General features: G+C 51.1%; 1 protein-coding gene across 1 annotated transcript in view; it reads left to right on the top strand.

Moving 5' to 3' along the window:
• LOC144933670 (E3 ubiquitin-protein ligase pellino homolog 2-like) overlaps positions 1 to 23472 on the top strand; it is a 57436-nt gene that overhangs the window by 21255 nt on the left and 12709 nt on the right. Inside the window, exons 3-4 of the mRNA XM_078858727.1 lie at positions 5081 to 5210; positions 20414 to 20515. Coding sequence (XP_078714853.1) covers positions 5081 to 5210; positions 20414 to 20515 — 232 coding nt within the window. The remainder of the gene's footprint in view (positions 1 to 5080; positions 5211 to 20413; positions 20516 to 23472) is intronic.

Here is a 23472-nt window from a genome sequence, read left to right as displayed (position 1 = left end):
TCCCGGCGGCCCGACGCCGCCGCCGCTGCTGGGAGCTCACTTCCGAGCTGAGCAAATGCGCCTTCTACTTGGGCGCTTGCAGATAGCTTTGAGAGACGCTTGACCAGCGGCGCGTTGTTGTTTCCCTTGCGCGGGGCGGAGTGGAATCGGCGATCGTTGCACGGTGCTTGCAGCTTACGAGTCACTGTTCTTCAAGATGAATTCCCAAACTTGGTCGTAGCCTGTGATTGAGAGCGAGTATTTTGTACGATGCTTTGGTTCGGTGCGGAGGCACACGAAAAGTTGCGCCTTGCAACGTTAACCCTGTGGAATTGCTTCCAACTGGCTAACAGGACCGCAGAGGCCTGTGTGCTGCGTGGAAAGTGTCAGAGTTCAACCTGATGCATTTTCAGTGTGGTCACGAGAAGATCGTTTCCCAGATGCGCTGTTAGAGGGGGGGGGGTTGAATAAAAAGCACCCCTGACGTACTTAAAAATTGAATGGAGAGATTTTCTTCAAATGCTGCAGAAATGCTTTTAAGTTGGGGCTAGTGCACCGCACATCTGCTTTGCCTTCCAATTCGGCCAAATACGGCTGTCAGTATGGCATTCCTGTTCAACCGAATTGAAGAATTGAACATGTGTAGCCGAATATTTTGGGCTGCCTTAATCACGTGAGCACTGCAGATTTGCATTGTGGGGGGTGGGGGTGGGGTGGGGGGCACGGCGGCGAGGGAGGAGAAGAGTGCAGGGGACAATGAGAATGTTTATTTATTCTGGAGAAATCCGATGAGCTATAAAGCTCTTTGTCACAGATGTCAAGTAGGGGCACGAGTGTCGGAACGTTACAACAACAACAAACAGTACAAACACACGATAGGAGTGCAAAGTCCGAGACGGGAGAGCGGTGACGACTGCCACAAGCCACGCCACGAGCACACGGTCAGGGACAGAGATGAGCAGAGAATAGGGCAGAGAATAGGGCAGCGAATAGGGCAGAGAATAGGGCAGAGAATAGGGCAGCGAATAGGGCAGAGGTGACTTCCCGTAGACAGCGGGACAACGAGAGATGAGACGGGAGAACACGAATACAAAGGGTTGGACGAAGAGACAGTTGTGGATGGAGGGAGACGGGAACAGAGACGGAGAGACACGGGAGAGATAAATATATTCTGAGAGGGGAAGACAGACACAAGGAAGACAGACACAAGGAGATTGGTGGGGGGGCGGGGACAGACGGACACACGAACATTCTGCTGCCTTGGCTTTCGTGCTTTCACTGAAAATCCCACCACAAGTTCCTTTATTCATCGTAGTTATGTATTTTTATATTTTTCGCTCGGCAATAACTGCACATTTTGCCTGCTTCAAGTGATTAACTACCGTGCCTGTTTGAAGTGTGACGGAGTAATAGGCACATTTATTTATTTAATTGCTCGTGTTATCAATTTATCCATGTACACATGGCGTGCGTGCTTTTAAAGCAAAAGTTATAACCGCCGGAGAAGATGGAGGGCTTTCTCATTATCTGTTCATTACCAGGTGCCCACTCTATTTACCCCCCTGTCACTGCGGAGCCATTACCGAGAATGTAGTTGGCCTGGGCCAGGTAGCCCCATCCGTCTCTCAGAGCGTCAAGCAATAAGCCTCCCCAGTGATGGGCAGCGTGGTGGTACGGGTTGGGTCGTGCCAAACTCTTGATTAGATTTCCGTACTCCTGTAAAATTTGCATGACTGCGTCAGGCTAATGAAGGGACAGCCGCCGACTTCTTCTGCGCCGCCACCCGCCCTCCCCCGCCCGCCCTCGACGTTAAAGGGTTCTCAACCTCGGAAGCGCTGCCTTGGCACGGGTCGTGGGGGGGTTGGAGGGGGGGGCTGCCTACCAGTGGGCACGCCTGACATTTAAAATTCAGCACGGTAGTAAAAGCGAGCACGTGAATACGTCCATTATTCACAGCGCTCAATGCACTGCGCGGTGGAGATGCAGGCTGCGATCTGCTCTCGCCTGGTTCTTATTATCCCGCCGGCTTGTGCTGCCCCGACTTTATTGCGTTCACGTGCACACACACACACCGCCGTGCTGGGGCTCGTGCGGATGGCAAGCGCGGGCCTTTCAGTTGTAGAGGGGGTAGAAAGTTTGTCGACTCTGGCGTATTGAGATATTCTGAGCCTGAGCGTGCAGTATTTGTAACAAGGGTTCCCATTGTTATTTGGGTTCAGTAATGAGCTCATGGTACCACGCCGTGCAGCTAGCCGTGTTCTAACCACATTACCCGGAAAGCAGATTGTCGTTCCTGTGTGCTCCTCAAGGCCACGGCGGAGGAAATGTGTGCCCCTTGCATTTGGTTTCATACTCCTTGGAAATGCTTTTGGAGCAGACAAAGATCTCCCCCCGTGATAGCCTTAACAGACAGTTGGGGCAAGTGCTGTTAGCGAAGGCCGGCACAGCACGTGAGGGCGTGGCTGGCCAGCACCACGCCCGGCCACCTTTGTCTCCCCAGCGCTGATGTTTGCACATCGCACCAGGTACTCATTTAAGGACGAGTCGACCTAGGGGAGGCCCAGGACCGATACAAATATTCTCCACTCTTATTGGTTGGGAATCGAACTCGGGTCGCTGGGTTCGTAGCGCAGCACTAACGCTCGGCTTACACACACACACCCACACCCGCACTGTATCTCAGTCGCATTACCATCCCCTTCATACCCATCCCCTTCATTCCCACGCTCATCTCATAATTTTCTGCATTTCCTTTTAATTAGATAATGATAGTATGCGTCATAGGTATAGTGTTTGTTTTGGGCGTGTGGTCGCACCTGGCTGTAATGTGGCACTGTGTAAGCAGGTGTCGGTGGGTCACAACGTTTTGTCAACATACCCATCTCCGTGGGCACAGAGGTGGCCTGAATGTGGCAATACAGAAAATAGCCGTGCGTGTGAACGTCTCCTTGTGGACTCCACAGTGCTATTTATTAATAAACATGGATTTCCTCCAGGCATTCCCATTCTCTGCCAACTCCTCAAATACAATTGGTCAAATGTACGAACGTGTTAAAATTGTGTAAAAAAAACGCGATGTGACCCCCAAAAAAACCCATTTTATTATGAATGTAATATTGGTTGCGAAAGCCTACGTGTCAAATTGTGGAAAACCAAGCTATCTTTAAGCTGCCTTTTAAGAATGATTTCATTGTTAAAACAAACACACCCTTATTTTTACATCGTTGGGTCAAGTGCTGTTTGCAAGAGAGGCACGGTCACCAACTGGCAGAGCCGGATTTATTGACAGCGCTAAACAGCGAACCGATAGGGAGATGATGTGCCATCGTTCCTTTGAATGAACGCGGACGTGTATCCTGTCAATACTCTTTAAGTGCGGATGAGAGTCGAACCGCTGAGACATTGACATGCCAGCGCGCGTGTTTTTTAAATTCGATTTAAAGTTGTTCTGTTTGTGTAACGTACTCCCAGGGATGGAAGAGAACCGCCCAGCTTTGCTGCTGGCGAAGCACACGCAATGACGGGGAGGGGGGTGCTTCCTTTCAAAGTCGCTCACAGAGGACAGTGTTTTTTCCCGAGCGGGAGCGCAAGCGACCTGGACTGCGCAACAAACGTCGCCCCTGCCGTGTAGTTTTTTGCCAAACGGGAACGTCAACAATCGTCAAGCCTCTTTGCCACGTGTGCCGCTGTTAAGAAAGTGCTCGACGTGTGTGTTTTGTTGCCAGTCGCCCATGGAAAACATTTGCGTATTTGTAAAGTTACGGGTTGTGTTTTAATACCTGGGTTGTGTCTCCTGGCAGATTTGTGTTATTAACGTTGCTTAAAGAAATAAATGAGTAATATAATTTTTTTACATAAATCGCTAAATTTTTATCGTGTTCGGATATTTACAACTCGACGTTGCTCTGTAAACAGAACTTTTTCAATGGAGAACTGAATAAAGAATGTTCTTAATTCTCCAAACAACTTATCTCTTCAGTGTTTCTAATTAGTAATTATCCGAGGCAGCTTATGCAATCCTGAAACGCAAATGGGTTTTTTAATCTCTGGACTGTAGGCATTAAACACTGGCAGAGTAAAGTCTATTCTTGGATTGGTGCTGAGAAGCTTCCAGCCATATTGCATGTCAATTCAGTGCCCTTGGAAAAATAATATTTGCAACGAGACGCACGATTTTCTCCCCTCTAATTTATTCTTTCAAAAAAGTTATTCTAAGTAATCGTCGGAAAATAAAATGGCACTGTCATAAATAGTGTAAACCTGTGCGTTTAATAATGATGATGATAATTTGTATTAGCTGTTAATAAATCGACTAATAGATGGAGGCCTTGCGATGCCATGTTGGGCAAAGGGGGTTGCTTGACCATGTGATCCACCCCATGCTGTTCAGTGCGAGTTGGTGAAGGGGGCTGAACAGAGGGCCCAAGACTGGTTCAGATATTACTTCACCACTCATGTTGATCGTGTTCCAGGAGTCGATTTTAGGTCACCGAATTCTTAGTGCGGTGAGCTAACCACTGCATCGCCGCTCCCCATGCGATGATACTCGTTGTACATTTTCAATGAGCGTAACGTGAAAATGGCAAGGTGCCAAACGTGTAGGTGGTTTGACACCTTGGCAAAAACAACACGCACACAGATAGTATAGGCATCTCCATTCACTCGGACACATCTCCCTGTAGAACCCGTAGCATTTTCCGAGATTAGGTAAGTCAACTTACTACAAGGTTTAGTGTGTTCAGTTCCATACGTTATCACGTTATTACAACTTAAGTTGACTTTTTGACATACAGAGCCTCTATGAGAACAATGTAATCTGTTATCCAATAAAGATCAGCGAGTCTCAATGGCCTTTTTCAGAAGGGACCTGCATTGCAATATTAGACCAATTCCTTGCTTCATGAGTGTTTCGCACGTGGGAGTTGACACAAAGTATATTGACGAAAGCCCACGCTTGCGAGTGCATTATGATTCTGTCTTGACGTTCACACTGCTTACTTTGCTCAAAATTTAGCACCGCTGACCGCAGCAGAGCCGTTGCTCAGACGATACGGGAAAGAAGGCAGTGCGGCGAATGTCGTTTGCGTCTCTGCGTCTGCAGGTACAACGGCTCTCTTCCCAACGGCGACCGCGGGCGCAGGAAGAGCCGCTTCGCCCTCTACAAGCGGCCTAAGGCCAACGGCGTGAAGCCCAGCACCGTGCACACCACCGCCACGCCGCAGGCTGTCAAGGTGAGCAGCACCAGCCTCGCTTGCGCCCACACCCGGCGCCATCTCCCCGGTAATCTGAGGGTGCGCGTGCACCGTTCATGGCACCGCCCGTTGGTTTTTGAGCTGAGAGATGTTTGTCGGTGTTCGCGTGGAGGTTGAAGGGGAATCGATTTAAAACATATATATTCAGGTATTTGAGGTATTCACGCACGTGTTTAAACTTGGCGACGGACGCGGCAGAAGTCACGTCTCTAAATGTTTTGCGAGGCCCTCGTCTCCCGTATCGCTTGGCGCTTGCTTTGAAGTTGCTGCTGCTGCGTGTGGTTGTGGCGGTGTTATCTTACCAACAGGCACACGGTGCGAGACATTGTGCCCTTGCAAGGTGATGCTGGGCTGAGTAATGGGGGCGTTTCCAGGAAGAAAAGCGTGGGGCGCGGCATTGCAGTCGTACCTTGTTTTGGAGTGCCCACCCCTTGTGACCTTAGGCGTAGACACAACTCCAAAAGTAAATATCTCGTAAAGATGATTCTGTGTTTCCTCACGCTGCCTGAACATGAGTTTGAAGCTTCATAAGTGAACAAAAAATACTTTAAAGAAACAGTCGCAACACCTCAGTGGCCTTGCTGTGACATCATTCCCCCATGAAATTTAATACAGAGCCGGTGCATTGACATCACTAGATTGCTATGACAGACGCTTTAAATCCTGTTTCAGACAAGCCTGGGACACATCCTGGCTACATGTCTACCAGATTATAGGTATTTGTCTTTGGCTTGGATCTTCCTTAAGGCAGTAAGTATGCTTACATATTAACTTACATCAATCTGAAATGTGCACTGTCACCCAAAGCCATCTGCAACATTTTCAAGTCGGTGTATTTCATGGTGTACCTGTGCAAGGTCGGAGCTCTGCACTCTTCACTGTGTGCGCAAATACACTCTTAAGGAGATACCCCAAACACACGTGGCTAGACGCTGATACATCTCCGTCAAATACGTTTGTTAGAAAAAAATTTTTATCAACCGAAACTGTGTTTCTGCTCAAAGCACGATTGCGTGCAAAGGGCTTTCAATTTGAGCCAATGGATTCCTCAAAATCGGAGTTGGAATTGAAATGTAATGAACGCAAACGGTGCAGCTCCACTTAAAATGTAGCCACCACAGCTCAGTGTTTTCTACATTCAACGACGCCTTGTTTAACCGCCAAGTTCATATGATTCCATGCTGTGTTTAGTTTCTGCCTTGATTGAAGACAAACAAACGGTCGATTACAAGTGCTGGGGGTTTTGGTCCTGCTGGTTTTAACAGCAGCTATAGATCTGCCTCGTGTTTCGCTGTTGAGAGCCAGCAGTCTGTGTGTTGGGTCTACGCTGATCAGACTCCCAGGCCTTCGTGCAATTACAACTCAAAAATGCGCAACCTGTTCCGGACAGGGTGAGCACCTGACATACATTTTTGTATTATGTTTTTTTTTTGTTTCTACCCCTCAATTTGTGTGACGAATGCTACTTTCCATTAGTCCTGCAATGGCATGGCTTGGTTTAATATTTAATCGCTTGTGAAATGCACCCAAACGGGGCAAGTTGGGTTGCTCAGGGCATGCGAGTAGAGATGCCAGGTGCGAATCGGTCGCAGGTGCAACGCATGTCGTAATCGTCGCACGGTGGAAGTCTCTCGTTGTCCGTCGTGTTGTTATTCTCTGGAGGATTGTTTGGGCCACAGTCGCAACAGAGCCATCATTGAACAATGGATAACCATATGGCTTTGTCCCATGAAGCCATTGATGTGGAGTCAATAGAATACTCCTCGTCTCTTCAGCCACACTTGCAAGGCTTGTACCCAAATGAAAACGTGCTTCTGAAGCTGGCCCGTGGAAGATGGGGATGGAGTGTTTGTGGGGCCGCCTCTGCTACTTGTCCCACAAAAACAACAAATCGTCCCAAGCTATTAATGCTTTGGTGTTGGCATTGCCCTTGTACTGCTTGCCTTTTGCCACCCTTGGACTAGCACTGGTGAGACGATGCCATAAAGATGTCTGTTTCTGGTGCAGGCCAATTTGTTTCCAGGAGAATGCATACATTATAAAAGCATGTGTGTTTGCATTTTCTAGCAAAAGTGTGTGCGGTTTCACAGGCTTCATGCCTTCTAATTGGTGTCTATTTTGTGTTTGAACATCTCAACACCCGTATTTACGCGAGGAAGGGGGTGAAGCCTTGTTTTATCAATCTCAATCTGTTTGGATAAATCCGTAACCATACGTCGACCGGCACTTGGATATATCAGGCACACTGGTGGCTTTTGCCACCTAAGCAGTTGCGCAACTTGACAACACTTGAGTTAGAGACGACCACGGCACTGCGGATTTAAACCTCGCTGCCGCCAGGTACGATCGTTCAATTTGGAATTGTCCAGACCTTGAAGACACTCAAGGTGGTTGTCATAAATTGTACTAAGTGTGAGTGCTTGCCCTGTTTGGAATATGCACGCTTGCCTTTGAATAATTCAGATGCCAAATATTGTGTCTGAACACGTCGTGGCGAAGCTAAAGTGCCTGAAGCATGTTGCGTGGAATAATGCTTACCAGAACCCAAATGTTTACCAGAAGCATTTTCGGTGGCATAATGCTTAACAGAACCTTTTCTCCCAAGCCGATAAACAAACTCAAAGTGCAATTTGATTATCTATTTATCAACACAGATATCAACACAATTTGGTCGATGTAAATCATCTCAAAATAACAAGATGATGTTTTTGTGTCGCAGTTTTTCTCTTACCCTGTTTACCAAAATGAATAACATTTTGTGTAAGAAAAACTACCGATCTGCAAATTTTAACTCCCGTGCTGGAAAAAAGAAAATTTTCCAAACTATGTTTTCTCGCCCTCATTTGGCGATTGGTGGAGGGGCTCTGGGTGATGCATTAATTTGTCCATGACAGAACACTAAACAATACATACCGCTCACACCCGCGACATCGGTTGACAACAATACTTGCGAAATAAATAAAATGTTAAGCATTGGCATTTTTGGTTCAGTAACCACATGCAAAAACAGATGCTTGATAAATTCGAAATGCTCTCGACGTTATTCCTTAAGTATTCTGTTCCCCAGCCCATGCCTGTTTATCGTTTGACAATCTTCGTCGCTTTGTCTCGCTAGTTCCCGTCATTCGCTTTAGCCGTCGGAGCCTTGGCCATTCCCAATGTAATACCAGGATTTGGCAAAACAGTGCGTGGAGTATGGCACAGGCTGCTGGCGGTGCTCCATGGTGAGTGTGTGGAACCGCTCTCGAATACGTGGGCAACTGCGAGTGTGCGCACACGCATACGTATGTTCAACTTCGTTCGTACCGTACGTAGCCAACCATGCTAATCGGAGGTGCGGGGGGGGGTATGTACGCTGCGCAGTCACAAACACGCCTCGGGCGCCACGCCCGGCAGTCTTGTCTCAAATCCTCGCTGGGGAACCGCTTGCGTGGCCATGTGATCAATGCGCTTAGCTCCGGGTTAACAGCTGGCCACTGTCATTGAAACCTCAAACTTACCTGACACTGTACGCTCTGTGGAATTGCTATCTAATAAGCCTGCTGTCTTCCACTTTACGGGGATGCACACTTACCCTGCAGAATTGTTTGCAAGAGGAAGGCATTGGGCCTTAACTTCCTGGCCACGTTTTAGGAATTAGCCTCGAATAAATTATTTCCTTAATGCTTGTCAGGGCTGGAAGGCTCGATGCTGAATAGGGTGCGTTCCCTCTGGAGCAAAGCTGTGACAACTCAAATTTAATATAAGAAACCTTGATTATAATTTGTAAACAAACAAATTGAGCACAATGAGTACGGCAACGACAACCTGATTTGTTGCGTTCGTCGTAGCTTTCCTCGGCAGTATTACCCAGAGGATTTCCGAGTGTCGGTGTAGGCTCTGAACGTAACCCCACTTTAGCCCTGACCTGCTCGTCAATACAGGCCTTTACCGACTTCCAACGGCAGATGGTGGGAACAATTATTATTTCAACTCCCAACACACAACTATGAATCATTCAATAAATGAAGCTTTTGGCCACACTTGATGTCAGCACACTGTGTAGGAAGTCAACTTGGAGATATTATCGTGATAATTTTAATCATCCTTTCAATTCAAAGCGTCTTTGCACGAATACGCATGTTCTATATTTAAATAGGTGTCCCCCGACATCAAATGTTGAATAATAAGGTAATATAAATTTTGACAAATGTATTCGTGAAATGTGGATTTGGCGTAAATTCTGGGAATATCAAGTGCAAGCTGGTTTGCTGGAGGAATAATAAAACAGCCATGGGTGCTTTCTTTGGTTGCTACAACATTTTGGTGAATGCTTCCGACATTGGGGAAACTCCATTTAATTGATGGTTCCCCTTTACATAAATAGGAATGGGCAACCATCGACCGGGTTACAATGTGGAGAAATTGCAGAGACTATTGCTCTGTCCCAAGCCTTGGGGCTCGGCGCCCTCTTAAAACATTACAGCCTCGGTGACTTCACAGTCGGGCAGTGCGGTGGCTGGAGCAGCCACCGTAGGTGACCCACTGCGGGCACATAATGGAGGGTTAGGTCCGTTTAGGAATTGCATAGTTACAGGCATGTGTAACGTGTATCGTTCCTGATAAAAAAAGTATGTAAAGCTCTTTGTTGATTTAGCTGCAGTATGTAGGACTTCCGATTCCGTGGCGGCCATTTAGGTTTGCTTGACCATAACTTCAGCACGCTGGTCAGCGTAGGTTGGTAAATAGAGAACACAAAATGTGGTTCACCCTGGCCAGGAATTGAACTGAGGTTGCCGGGTTAATAGCGAAGTGCCGGTAATCGTTGCGCCACTTTTCCATCCCCAGTGCCTGCATCAAAGCAGGTTGCGTAATGCACGAAGGGGTTAAAGTTGTTTTGGATGGATATGAAAGTCACCTGTGCATGTAACATGGCGTGCCATCTGCCATTTGCTCGCTAAGCCCTCTGTGCGATGTCAGACGCCTCACTAAAGTGTCTCTGAAGAGCAAAAAAAAAACCCTGCAAAGTCGCATCCAGTGGCGCTGTCAGTCGGATGCAGGCTTCTGTGGTCACGTGAGATTTATGAGCAAAATCAAAGGAGCTCCAAGAGAACACTGCCAGTCGGTTGCATTATTTCGCTTCGTCCTGCCGTGCAGCCGAGTGGTTTGGAAACCCCATGTGCCCCCCCCCCCGAGGCTGTAATGTTATAGGCTGGCACACGAGGCAGAGGGTCATTGTTTTCGGTGGAGTAGAACAACAGTTTTCAAACGGCAAATCCAACTTCTGCCACACTTACCAAACAGCACGTGCGCACCCAACGTGCAATATCTAGGTCATCTGAGCGGGAGTGATGCGCTAATCTGTGAAGTGGGGTTGAGGTCACGCCCAGAGTGTCATTGCTACGTTCCCACAACCACTGCCAAGCTGGTTCGTCGGTCCTGGAATGATTCTGAACCATTCCCTCCTGCCACTCGCTATTCCTTAGCCCCCTAGGATTGTATAAGGGCAGGCTACCCTAGGATAATATCTATTAATATTTAATTCTCTACCAATTTTTTTTTTACATTAATATGTCCCCGAACTTATTGCTCAGGGCCGCTGATGGCGCATCTCTCTTCTCCTCCACGTTGACCCCGTGAGATCACTACTGGGTTCCCCGGGTGGCCCGGGTGAAACAGTGCCGCACGCTTGGGGGTGAACGACGGCAAGCGGGGCTGGGCGCCCGAGTCGGGCCGTGCTGGCGAGGCCCAAGCAGGTTGGACGGTCTGTGAAGCGAGACCGGCAGGTTTCCCACCGGCAGTGGGAAATGTGGCGTTGGATGCACTTCCCGAAAGTTTGGTTGTCGTTACGTCTTCATTATGCGCCTGGACTGCATGACAAACTGAGTGTAGCCGCCCCGCCGTCTTGCCGTGGCAGTTTAAAATATTATCTTGGCATTGCCAAAGAGATCAGGTGAACAGCACATTGTAAGCTTTGGAAAATTGCTTTTAACTGCTTAATGGTTAATTATATAGAAACAAACAAAAAAACTAATGCCCTTTGAAAATGTTATGCAGCTGTGGTTAGGTTTGAGAAGCCTGCATCTTCTGGTCAGGAATTTTTTCTTTGAGCCACCTCATCTCGAGTGGGAGAAATAAAAACAATGAAAGAGTGCAAGCGTTGAAGTGCCACAAAGGTTGAATAAGAGCCGTGACCGTGACGTTTACGGCTCTCGGTAAAGGTCCTCCACCGCTGGCTCGCACGCTGCGCGCCTTTCTCCCAAAGCGGTATTTTGCACTCCTAAATCAACAGCCACACAATGATACCCACGTTCCTGCGCTTGCTGCAAATACACATTCCATCTTCAGCACATTACAAATGGCTTTGAGTACAAGGGCTGTCCAGATCATAGGGCATGGGGGGCATGTATTGTTATAGCGGGGCAGAGATAAGTAAAACAAATTCACCGGTTTTCTGCAATGACATGAAAAGCTTCAAGTAGTGACAGAAAGAAATGAGGTTCTGGTCCTCGTGCTCAGCAGCGATAGCACTCAGGGCCGGTATCGCCGTGTCACAGCCCCCGAATTGGCCCCGCGTCACTCTGTCGTAGCCAGAGGTGTTAACACTTGCCTCTCTAAACCCGCGCGTGCGTGCGTGGAAGAGTCTGGTGAATGATAGAAACTCCCGTAGGTCGCCACGTCTTTCCAGGCGACTGACGTGCGCTGGACGATTTCGTCCTGAGCAGCGTGGGCGCCGAATGAGCAGAAGCGCCGCTCGGGATGTCGTCGCGCGGCCCCTTGAAGAGGTGCCCGCGGAAATCAATGTTCACGTGGTAGGGCTGCCGGGGGGGTAGGGCTGCAGGGGGGGTAGGGCTGCAGGGGGGGTAGGGCTGCAGGGGGGGTAGGGCTGCAGGGGGGGTAGGGCTGCAGGGGGCGGGGGCAGAGGCGAGGGCGTCGAAGAGCGCAGCGTGCGCGGCCGGTGATGGGGTTAAAGGGATGCTGGGGGCGAGGGAGGCTTGGAAGTCGCGGAGGAGCAGGCAGAAGCCCTTCATGCCCACGGGCGGGAAGGGGAGGATGGCTGTTCCCCTTACAGCGCGCATCGGCGGCGGGCTTCATGCATACGCCTTCGACAGATTCTGTGAGAGAGAAAACAAATGGGGAGAGGGGGGGCTCCCTTTGTTAGGCTTCGCCCCAAAGGGAGTATAAACGCTGTTGCTTTTTTTCTACGTTACACGGTTTGAAAAGAAGAGGTGTTTTGAGAAAGAGTACAGTGGCGTGGACGGCACGGGCATTCGTTTGTTGTTGGCACGTTGCCCACGTGTTTGGGCTGTGGCCTGAGACGTGCTGTGTAAACATCGATACTGGATCACCTTGCTTTCAGGGCTAGTGCTTTGGGGTTTTCTTACAATGGCGATTGCACTGCCGAAACAAACGTACAAATTCCGCCACTCTCTTCCCGATGGACGGAACAGTTTTGCAAGAGGAGTGCTAAATTACTTGCAGCCCTGGAAAGGTTTTGCCAGCGAGAGAATGGACACATTTTTAAATATTGGCGAGCGTTTCCCTGCCAATAATTCTTGGCTGCAGGGCTGAGGACATTCAAGGGACTTTATAGTTGTTATAGCCAATGCAATGTGCAACATTTTGGAGGCTTTTGAAATATTTTAATCAGATTATAACTGGCATACAATTAAAAAATAATGTCCAATATGAATTAATTTTAAACCTGCCAGCATTCGTGCATTGATTTCTCTGTGTAAATTTTGGTACACCGTTTGTTTTGCTTCTTAAACATTGACTTGTCCTGCTATAGTAGGGGGGAAAAAAAGTTGTCTGTGTGGCTTCCTGCCTGGATTCCTGTCTGCCTGGCTGGCGAGCAGTTGCACGTGCGCGGCAGTGGCGTCGCCGTGCACATGTGCTCGATCGCTTCACCCGCATCCCACAGCGTCTAGCCGGGTTCGTGTTGTCTTACTGACGTCACGCCTCCACCCCCTCCCCCCCACCCTGCAGGGTTCCCGCAAATGCAATCGAGAAGGAGGGTGTGGGTGGGAGATGGAGGGAGGTGTACGTGGGAGATAGAGGGAGGGGGGTGTGGGTGGGAGATGGAGGGAGGGGGGTGTGGGTGGGAGATAGAGATAGACGGAGGGGGGTGTGGGTGGGAGATAGAGGGAGGGAGGTGTGGGTGGGAGATAGAGGGAGGGGGGTGTGGGTGGGAGATAGAGGGAGGGAGGTGTGGGTGGGAGATGGAGGGGGGTGTGGGTGGGAGATGGAGGGAGGGGGGTGTGGGTGGGAGATAGAGGGAGGGAGGTGTGGGTGGGAGATGGAGGGGGGTGTGGGTGGGAGATGGAGGGAGGGGGGTGTGGGTGGGAGATGGAGGAGGGAGGTGTGGGTGGGAGATAGAGGGAGGGGGGTGTGGGTGGGAGATAGAGGGAGGGGGGTGTGGGTGGGAGATAGAGGGAGGGAGGTGTGGGTGGGAGATAGAGGGAGGGAGGTGTGGGTGGGAGATGGAGGGGGGTGTGGGTGGGAGATGGAGGGGGGTGTGGGTGGGAGATGGAGGGAGGGGGGTGTAGGTGGGAGATAGAGGGAGGGGGGTGTAGGTGGGAGATAGAGGGAGGTGTGGGTGGGAGATAGAGGGGGGTGTGGGTGGGAGATGGAGGAGGGGGGTGTGGGTGGGAGATGGAGGGAGGGGGGTGTGGGTGGGAGATAGAGATAGAGGGAGGGGGGTGTGGGTGGGAGATGGAGGAGGGGGGTGTGGGTGGGAGATGGAGGGGGGGGGTGTGGGTGGGAGATGGAGGGGGGGGGTGGGAGATGGAGGGAGGGGGGTGTGGGTGGGAGATGGAGGAGGGAGGAGGGGATTGCAGAGGAATGGAGAGAAGAGAGGCGGGAGAGCGTGAAAGGGTGTAAAATGGAGAGGAGAGAGAGAGCAAAATACAAAGAGGGGAGAGGGGAAGGAATGCGAGAATCAGTGGGAGGGAGGATTATGGAGTGGCAAGAGAGATGGGAAAGGGAGAGGTGGTAATAAGTAGAGCGAGGTTGTGAGAGAGAGAAACGGTGAGAGAGATAGGTGGTAGGGAAGAGGGTGGGATGCAGTGGAGGGAGGAGAGGAATACAGACGGGGAGGGAGAGAGGTGGAGGAGGGAACGGAGGAATAGAGAGACCGACAGAGACGAAGCGAGACATTGAGATGTATTGCGATGTACGGCAAGAGACTCGTGGAGAGAGGCAGGACTCGATATCAGATGCAAAGTGTTGTTGGCTGGCTGGGAGGGATGGACGGCCAGTCACGTCCAAAGGACGTGTGCTTTGCTATTATGCGCAGAGAAAAAAAGTTATTATTACACAGCATTAGTCGTTAATGTTGGATAATCAGAAACCTTTTTGAAGTTTGGCTTAATGAGACCTTTTGAATAGACCAGTTTGTGCAATTTAACACATGCAGAGTCAAAACACTTACGGGTCGTAACCTAATGCCACGGTTCCATGCCTCTTGACGAGACGGCGAGAGAGGCAGAGGCTTCACACAAGCTGTGACTTTAACCTTGGTGCCTGGCCTCCCAGTGCCCGTCTCTGTGGCCGGTTGTCTGCCGATAAAGCCTGTGGCATCAGGTTGCTTAGAGCGCAAATCTGCATTGGTGCGGCCGCCCGCCTAAGCGACGCCATCGCACAAACGGCAACATTAGCCACGTTTGCATGCTGTAGTTTACGGTTCACTTTAGCACATTGGCCGCTGAGTAATGTCCTCTCTAGGGGAGCACAAATGCGAGAATGTTGTAGGAAGAGTGATTTATGCGCGGCATTCTTGTCACAGTGCCCCACGTTGAAAGCGCCCGCGCGCCTCCGTGGTTTATTTTATTTTGGGATTAGCCGCTTCCATTTAATTTGGTATCAAGAACACGGAGTCTTGCCTTGCAGCCGCAGCAGCAGCAGCAGTAACCGCAGCAGTAACCGCAGCAGCAGCAGCGTGCATCCTTATGTTACCCGCTGCTGTGCGGTCCTACAGGCAGCTATGAAGCTCTTTGTCGCAGATGTCCAGTAGGGGCGGATCAGACCATTACAACAATAAACATCACAAAAACATGAGTCGTGCAAAGTACTAGAAGGGTAAACAAATCACCCTAACACATACAAGTACCACTAACCCATCCCCACCCTACCAGGCACTGAGGTATGAATTTATTTTTCAGAAGCGACCTCACCACAAATGATAGCCCAACAAAGTGACCCATCATTTAGACGTTTATAGCACCAAAATAATCTAAATAATCTCAATGCATGCCGATATAAGACACTATGATTAGACTTTGTTCCACTTAAACTCCTACAGCTGCGGCCGCTGCAGCACTTTCTCACTCTCGTTCTAACCCCCCGTAGTTGCTGCAGCACTGTCACCCTTCCACAGAAGGTTGCAGCTGACACGAGTCACGGCAGAACTTAGCCCAGGAAATCTCAAGACTTGCATTCAAGAAGGTTCGACTCGACACGCCGTGGCAAAAATCCTTTATTGAGTACTTTGCACCTGAGAGGAGACACGAGTGCCCGGAGAAAGTGCCGTGCGTACAAAGGGGCAACACAAAAACAATCGCTACGGACAGGTAAACATCCAATTTGCCGTATTACCACCCCTCGTACGGCGGTCGCCGACACGCGCCGACTCCACCACACGCCAACATTCATCCTCGTGCCGGCCACCCAGAAACCAAATTCGTATTCATTTAATAATATAATTCTTACCCCCTCCCCGCTCCCACTCTGCCTGCATCACGTGACCCGTCCGCCATCTCCACTCGGTGTATTAGTTTTCTGGGCTCGGTGCCCAGAGGTTTTTTTTATGGTGCTTCTGCAACACTTGGTGTTTTTTTGGCAGGGTTTTCACCCTGTAGGCTAGGCTGGGATCTAGAAATTAATCCCATGTTTTCAGTAGGGGCACTACCCGCAGTCAGTGCGGCTAACGCAGCGCCATTAGGCGCGTAAAAGTAAAATTTGAAATGATTAGAAACGGTTAATTAATAACATTGCCGCTGGGCGGAATACACTACGGTGGCTGGGCTCGCAGTGAGGACCGTGAAGTGCGGAGCGTCTCTCAAACTCGGCGGTCCGCGCTTGTGCTCTCGCTGCACTCGACGGGGCGAGTAGCACGTTCGGCGTCGCGCTCTGCCGGCGCGGGAGCTCGAGGGCAGGGCATGCGGAGGCTCCGGATTTGGCACCAAAAATCCGCGGCCGTGTAAGATGATAGCGGTGGTGCCTGAGAGAGAGAGAGAGGCCACCATGCCCAGAAGAGGCAGGGAGAAGCGTGGCATGGGCTTCCCGATGCCATGGCTCCTCCGAAGAAGCGCTCCGGGGCCAATGGTAGGCGGCTGATGCCGCAGGCCCTGTGGCAGCGGCTGCGAGGCCGTGACAGCCTGGCCGCGCATCACGCTGGGGTTAGCAGAGGGGTCCCTGGGGTTAGCAGAGGAGTCCCGCGACACGCGGCAGTCTCGGTCGAGTTTGTCCCACGGACCAGGCGCCACGTGCGAGCGCTGCAGTGGAGCTCGTGAGACGACCGGGACCCGCTGGAAGGCGACGTGCGTGACAATTCGTTCCGATATCGCAGGGAAAGACCGGTCGTGATGGTTGAGCTCCCCTCGACTGCATTGAGGAAACCCTTTGGGGGTTTTTCAAGGAGCAGATAATCCTACAAAACAGATGCCAGCGTTCTGGGCTTGGGGGGGGGGGGGGAGCCAAGCTGTTGGAGGAGTTGCCCTGCGGGGTTATCGGTCAAAATTGTAAAGGGACGAGAGCACGAACTCCCCTGATGGGGCTAGCTCTCGCCCGCACGACAGAGCTCGTCACCACAGGGAACGGGCGCGACGCCGTGACCACGGTCTTGACGGACGGTCGGGGGCCTCCCCCCCCCCCCCCCCCAGATTCAACAAACGTAATGGGGAGCCATTCTTCTTCCTCGTCACCTGGGTAGGGGGGGAGAATGGTGTCGGGGCAGCTCGCGAGACCACCGGGGGGTGTCCGCAACCCTCCGTTGTATGGCTCGGATAGAAATGTCACCGAGTTGAGATGGCGGGCGGGGTGGGGGCGGCTGCCACTATTTTAATCGTTAAATAGATACGCTGTCGTTTTGAGCGCGAGTTGGCACCAAGACGTGACTGAGTGGCAGCGGCGGGCGCCTCGTGGGCCCGTTGCGTGGGACGGTCTCAGCGTGATCCATCAACCCCCCCCCTCCCCAAAAAAAACCCGCGACGTTGCTAAAAGCGGGCGTGAGGGCGACGGTGGCGGTGCGTTGTGCTCACCGCGTGTGTGTCAACCCTTCTGAGGAGATGTTTAGCGGGCAGCAGAGGTGAGGTTTGGTTCAGAGCAGGTGAAAGCCTCGCCACGTTTGAGCTGTCCCCGCTGCACTGGCCCCGTGCACGTTGCCACGAACATTCCAGCGATGGCTCTGCTGTGTTGCGCGAGCGACGATCGGTGTTGGGCTCTCTCTCTCTGCCGTGCACAGTTCTCGAATTTTCACCTTTTTGTTTAATCTTCAAAGCAAAAAGTATCTCGCAAATTATGTTTTTGGACGACATAAGCTTTTGATTTTGCACGTTACAGTGCCTGTAAGGAGAGCGCATAAATAATTTAGATACGAATCTTGGTTTTGTACTAAACCTACAGCATTTAGTTCAGAATTTGGCAAACAGTATTTTTTTGTACAAAAACAGATTTAATTGAAATTGATTCTTTTAGCAGCAGAGTACAGAATGTGATTTTAAGGGGGCACTGGGATGATGGCCAAAAAAATCATTACACATGCAGCAGAACATATGGCAAAGCTTTAACCTAAACATACATTTGAAAAAATCACGTGGAATAATTATTTTTAAGCAATAATTATTTGAGCACATCAGCTATGTTGCCTCGTGCTTACTGAAAGCTTCCTTTAAACCTTCCGCATGCCTCTCAGCCTTTGCTGCTGCGGTGCTAAAACTGTGCCGGGACAATTGTTTATCAAGACTCGGTCGGAGCCCCGGCTCTTGCGCAGCAGAGAACTTTCTCAGCCGGCGCTGTGTCACAGCAGCCGGGTGGCCGCAAAGCAGCGGCCCGAAGGAGGAGACACGCCGGGATGACTCCTCCATCCTCCTGCCCTCCCTCGCGAGGCCCTCGGTGGCTGTGAGCGAGGGAGGGGTTAATCGCCTGTCGCTGTGGCTCAGGCAAGCAATTACATCTCCGACTTCCAGCCCCGTCAGTGCTCCCCACTCCGCAGCTTTGAAATCTATTTTTATTTACCAAGCGAATGTTTCCCACGCCCCTCGTGGAATCCCAGTACGCAGCACCCTCCGATAAACGCCGCCTCCCTGCGCGCTCGCCCCCCCTCTCCGCGTCTCCCCCCCCCCGCCCCTCCTGGCCACACGTGCTGTGCTGTTTTTAGTTATCGTCGATGTTTTTCCCCCTTCTCCTAGTTGCGACTGTTAATTGAAGCCTTTTTATTTTTAGCCGGAGTGCGCGATCAACACGCATTTTCGTGCCTATTTTTTGCGCCATTTTAATTGTTTCGGCAGTCGCGGCGACCTCGCGATATCAAAATAAGTGGGGTGAATCGACCGTAAGACTGAGCGGTGCCTCGCGGTAAAAGATACCAAATAAAAAAAATGTTATGTAAATATTTTAAACGAAGCCTTGCTATTTGAGTTCAATGGCAGTCTGTGCCACATTCTGTTGCCCCATTACGCAAGGACACCGTAGCTTAGCTCAGCTCTGTGGTTGGATTACAGTTGCCGTACAGTTGAGTCACATGTTTAAGGATAAATGGGTTCTCGTGAGCTAAAAGCGTTCGATCTGCTGGAGCAACTTATGCCGCGTATTGTTCCCAGATCTTGATTAAAATCGATGGTTAAACAATCATTTAAGGGAACGCTCTAAATTTTTGTGGCAACAGGCGAGGAGATGTGTAATTAATAAAGCTCGCCCCAACGGCGTTCACATCGTTTTTCCACTTGTCGTCTGTGTACCGGGTTGTCGGCTGCCAACGCTCGCTAACCCAAATACCCGACCACGGGCGAGTAGGCCAAATCGTCCACCTTTCTTGACAAAATGTTTGACAAATATCACCGCGTACGCGAGTCTATAAATATGGCCTACGTGTTTGGTTAAGCAAAGCCTTTTGGCGAGGCGTCGCGCCGTTCGTTTCGAGCGCGTCTTGCTCGTGTGGCGTTTCCGTCTGCGTTTGTATCCTCCCCGTTATTAAACGTCGCTCTCGGAGGGCTCGCGAAGCCGCCGCGTGGATTGTGGGGTGGGGGGTTTGCAGCGTGTGGAGAGGCGAGAGAGAGGAGGGGGTGGGAGAGAGTTTCGCCTCCTCTGGAAGACACGAGCACGTGGGTGGTCGCGGGTACTTTAGATGGGGGGGGGGATTGGGGGGGGGTCTCACGATTTTCACGAACCCCCCCCCCAACTCTCCCCTTCCCCAGGAAGCCGTTGGCAGCGTCGTTCATACGTTCAGAATAGCCGCTTTAGGACCAGCAGAAATAGCTTCGATGTATTTATTTTAAGGCTGAACTGTCACACGGCTGCCCGAAACAAATACTTTGTTGAACCACAGCCACGCTTTGCTCGACGCATTGCGAGCGTGAGATCTGTCTGGGCCAAAAAGCCACAATCAGCTTTAATTGCCGTGGCTCGTCAAAGCCCGTTCCAAGAAAATCGTAACTACGGTGGAAATAGGTGTGCGATATGCAGCCGCGCGCACCATTAGCATCGTTTTCAGATTCGTAAATACAGCAGTGCTGTTGCACGGCCAAACCGGTTGGATTAATGTGCGCGTGGCTTAAAATTCTTCTCACTTTACCACCCGCAAATAAAAATATTAACCGTGCCTTAATTCATCTCTACCCATTGCACTGCTCTTAATCGTATTAACAGCACGATATTAAATAGCTTCTGGAGTAGCCTTTGATTCGGGTCGTCCCAGTCAACCCCTACTGCTACCAGCCGTGTCCTCCTGGGATGCAAGACGGATTACCCCTCCCAGCCCTCGGCTCTCCGGCGGAACGTGAGCGCCCTTGACGAGTCGGGCAACTGATGGATGTTCGGCAGAGGCTGCAGCTCGATGTTTGTTCACACTGTGGCGATGGTGCTGAAGGCTGCCGTTTGACACCTGTTGTGAGCTCATGTGCGTGTCTCTCACCCTCTCCCCTCGCCCCCTCTCCCCTCTCCTCCCCTTCCCACCCTCGCTCCCCTCTGCCCTCGCCACCACACAGGCGGTGAGCAGCAAGGAGCAGCACAGCATCTCGTACACGCTGTCACGCAACCACACCGTCGTGGTGGAGTACACGCACGACGCCGACACCGACATGTTCCAGGTGATTGCACCCCCGCCAACACCGCCACCGCAAAGACAAAGATCCCCCGTGCAGCCTGCGTTGACTGTTGGGGCAAGGGGGTTAGTGTAGCCAGTTACACTGCGGGTGTTGTAGGCTCCCCATCGCTGTGTGTTGAAACACCGCATCAGGTAATTATTCAACACTGAGTCGACCTGTTCTGATATAATTCGTCACTAATGCTCTCTATGGCTGTGAATCGACTGCAGACCGCCATGTTCATAGCGCAGTGTGGCTAACCCCTACACTACCACTATAAATACAGAGATCACCCCCCTTATAGCCTTGACAGACGGTAGGGGCAAGTGCTGCTAGTGAGCCAGAGCCGCACACGAGGGGGTGGGTAGCCAACACCACGCCCAACCACATTTGTCTCCCCAGTGGCGATGATTACACACCACACCAGGTACTCATTTGAAGCTGAGTCGACCCAGGGGAGGCTCAACCGTTTCAAATAATCGTCACTGGTGTTGGTCGTCAGCGGGAATCGAACTCGGGTTGCCGGGTTCATAGCGCAGCGTAGCGCTAACCGCTACACGACCGCTCCCCACACGAGCACTACGCACACACGCGCACACACGCGCACGACCTCAATGTGCGGTTCATGACCCATGACCCAACACAGGCTGTTTAAACAGCACACACTTTGGCCCCCGCCTGTAGCTTCTAACATTAACTTCTAACGCATGTGTGGCATGCACCCGCTTGTAATGGAGAGAGCGTTGGAGGTCGGGTCATTGGATCATGTGGAGATCGTGTTCTGCAAGACCCCCAGTGGACTGCGAGGTGGCCAGGAGAAATGCAGTACAGAAAGTGGGTTCCTGATCCATCTGTGTGTGCGTGTTGAGTGTTCTCTCCATAAGTGTGAGGTTATCCTCCCCCTATACGAAGGGTTGTTCCCACGTGCAAAGCACTCACGAAGGACCAGCCAAGCTTCCGAATGCAGAACTCTCCTGTGTGTTTATGAGTCCTAATTAAATAACCTGTCACTATCATTAAAACAAAAGGCGTTTGCCAGGACATTATATCACCCCGAGTGGTCATTCAGTCGAGAAACCGTTAGCCCCTAATTCAAACGAATAACCTTGACTGTCAAACTGTAACCCTTGACTGCAGCCGTAATCCGGCAGCGCTGAGCCGTTCACTTTTTAGCCTCTCGCTCTTAGCCGGAGCCCTCGGCGCCGACTCCTAGTCGGGGCTGCAGGTCACCTGATCCGCCGACACGGGTGCCACCCATAGCGACTGGCACCCATTGCGCCGCTCGGAAATGCCGCAGTGCCCTGCCGGCGGCGCGGAGGCGTTGGCTACGGTGCGCCACGCTCACCGCCGTCCCGGTGTTACGTGCGACAACGCGGCCATTCGCTGCCTCGTGCAACCCAAAACAAACAAACAAACAGCCCCTTGCAGAGAAGCACCCAGGCTGTGTGTCCTACGCTGAGCGGGAAGCTTTGTTCTTGAGACCGTAGCCGCGGGTGCCAATGTGGCTTACGGGAAACGCCTTTGATATGGCGAGAGAATGTTTTTTGAGAATCGGCAGTGCGTCACTGTAGTGCCGCGATGTCACCGTTGTATCAACGAATCGAGAAACGGCCATGACGTGATGAGGGCGCGTCGTCTCCCGGTGACGCGAATGTCTTTCAGTGCTCTCCGTCGGAGAAGCCTGGGTCGCACGGCCTAGTAAGAGCCGTCGGCTCTGCGGGGTCGTTGCTGTCTTCGCCTGAAGGCCCGGCACAAGTGCATCGGCGGCGAGAGTCAATGACTTTCGGCAATGGCAATTGGCTCTGGCAAGCGATGGACGCAAACATTGACGGTGCCGGGCGACAGGGCTAAGAGCCGCGATGCCCAAACCCGTGCCGAGCTTTGTCGCTCGGATTGCTCGCGTGACATTGAAAATCAATGCAACGTTAGTCGTATGGAACTTGGCGCCAGAGCGTTGGGGGAGGGGGGGGGGTGCATTTGCTAAACTTTTCAACGTGAGCCCCTTCCATTCGTTAGGCAGAATTTTCTAATTTAAATTTAATGATTGTGTTGTTAAAAAAAAAACTCCGAAATTAAATATTTGTGGCTCACGAGGAGCAATCAGGACGTCCGCAATTCCACAACAACTGTGCGTTGCCCTGGGCTGCGCATTAACATCATAAACGCTCGCTGCCTTTCCCCCACAAGAATGTGTAGCCCTGTGCTGTGAGCGTCTTTTGCAGCACATCATTAAAAAGTAAAAACACAAAAAGACATACCGCACACTGTATGTTGTGCATGTGCGCACACTTTATAGCTGCTACGTGTTGTACTTAATACGACGTTTGCAGCTGGCATTAATAATTTGTGCGCTGGCAACCGTGCGAATGTAGTCAATTAAATCTGTTGAAAAAATAACGGCGGTTGTCAAAATGGGAAAGAACACGAGGCAGCAGAGTTGCACTGCACCGCCGATGCACCGCTGATGACGATCAGGATCTGTGAATGTGTTTGTTTCTAGTATACACACTTAACCACCACGATTGTGGGGGATGCATTTTTCCTCTGGTTGCCGCTCGGGCTGACTGTGGTTGAGAATTGCTGCCGTGTAGGAGTGTGGTCCCGCGATGGATTCGATTTGCCGCCTCGACATTTGATCGTGGACCCCACGTGAAGTCAACCCCCACGGTGTTGTTGCGGCCTTTGGAGACCTGAATAACGATTCCGTTATTTTTTTCCTTAGCTCAACGAAACATAGATTTTAGAAAAATCTGCTTGCAGGATTACACTTTTTTTTCTGGGGCCGCTGTGCAGCGTGGGGGATCTTTTTATTTTTTTTTGGTAACATCGCTTTCTCTCGTCGTCGTTAGCCCGTGACAGAGTTTCTGCACACACGGCGTGGACCCTTACGCAGTCCTTTGATTCATTATTTAAACACCGATTAATCTGATGGCACGCTCGTTTTTTAAGTGTGTGTGTGT

This window comes from Lampetra fluviatilis, chromosome 7 (assembly GCF_964198595.1).
Source record: "Lampetra fluviatilis chromosome 7, kcLamFluv1.1, whole genome shotgun sequence".
NCBI classification, from domain to species: domain Eukaryota; kingdom Metazoa; phylum Chordata; class Hyperoartia; order Petromyzontiformes; family Petromyzontidae; genus Lampetra; species Lampetra fluviatilis.
This window is presented reverse-complemented; position numbering and strand designations above follow the sequence as displayed.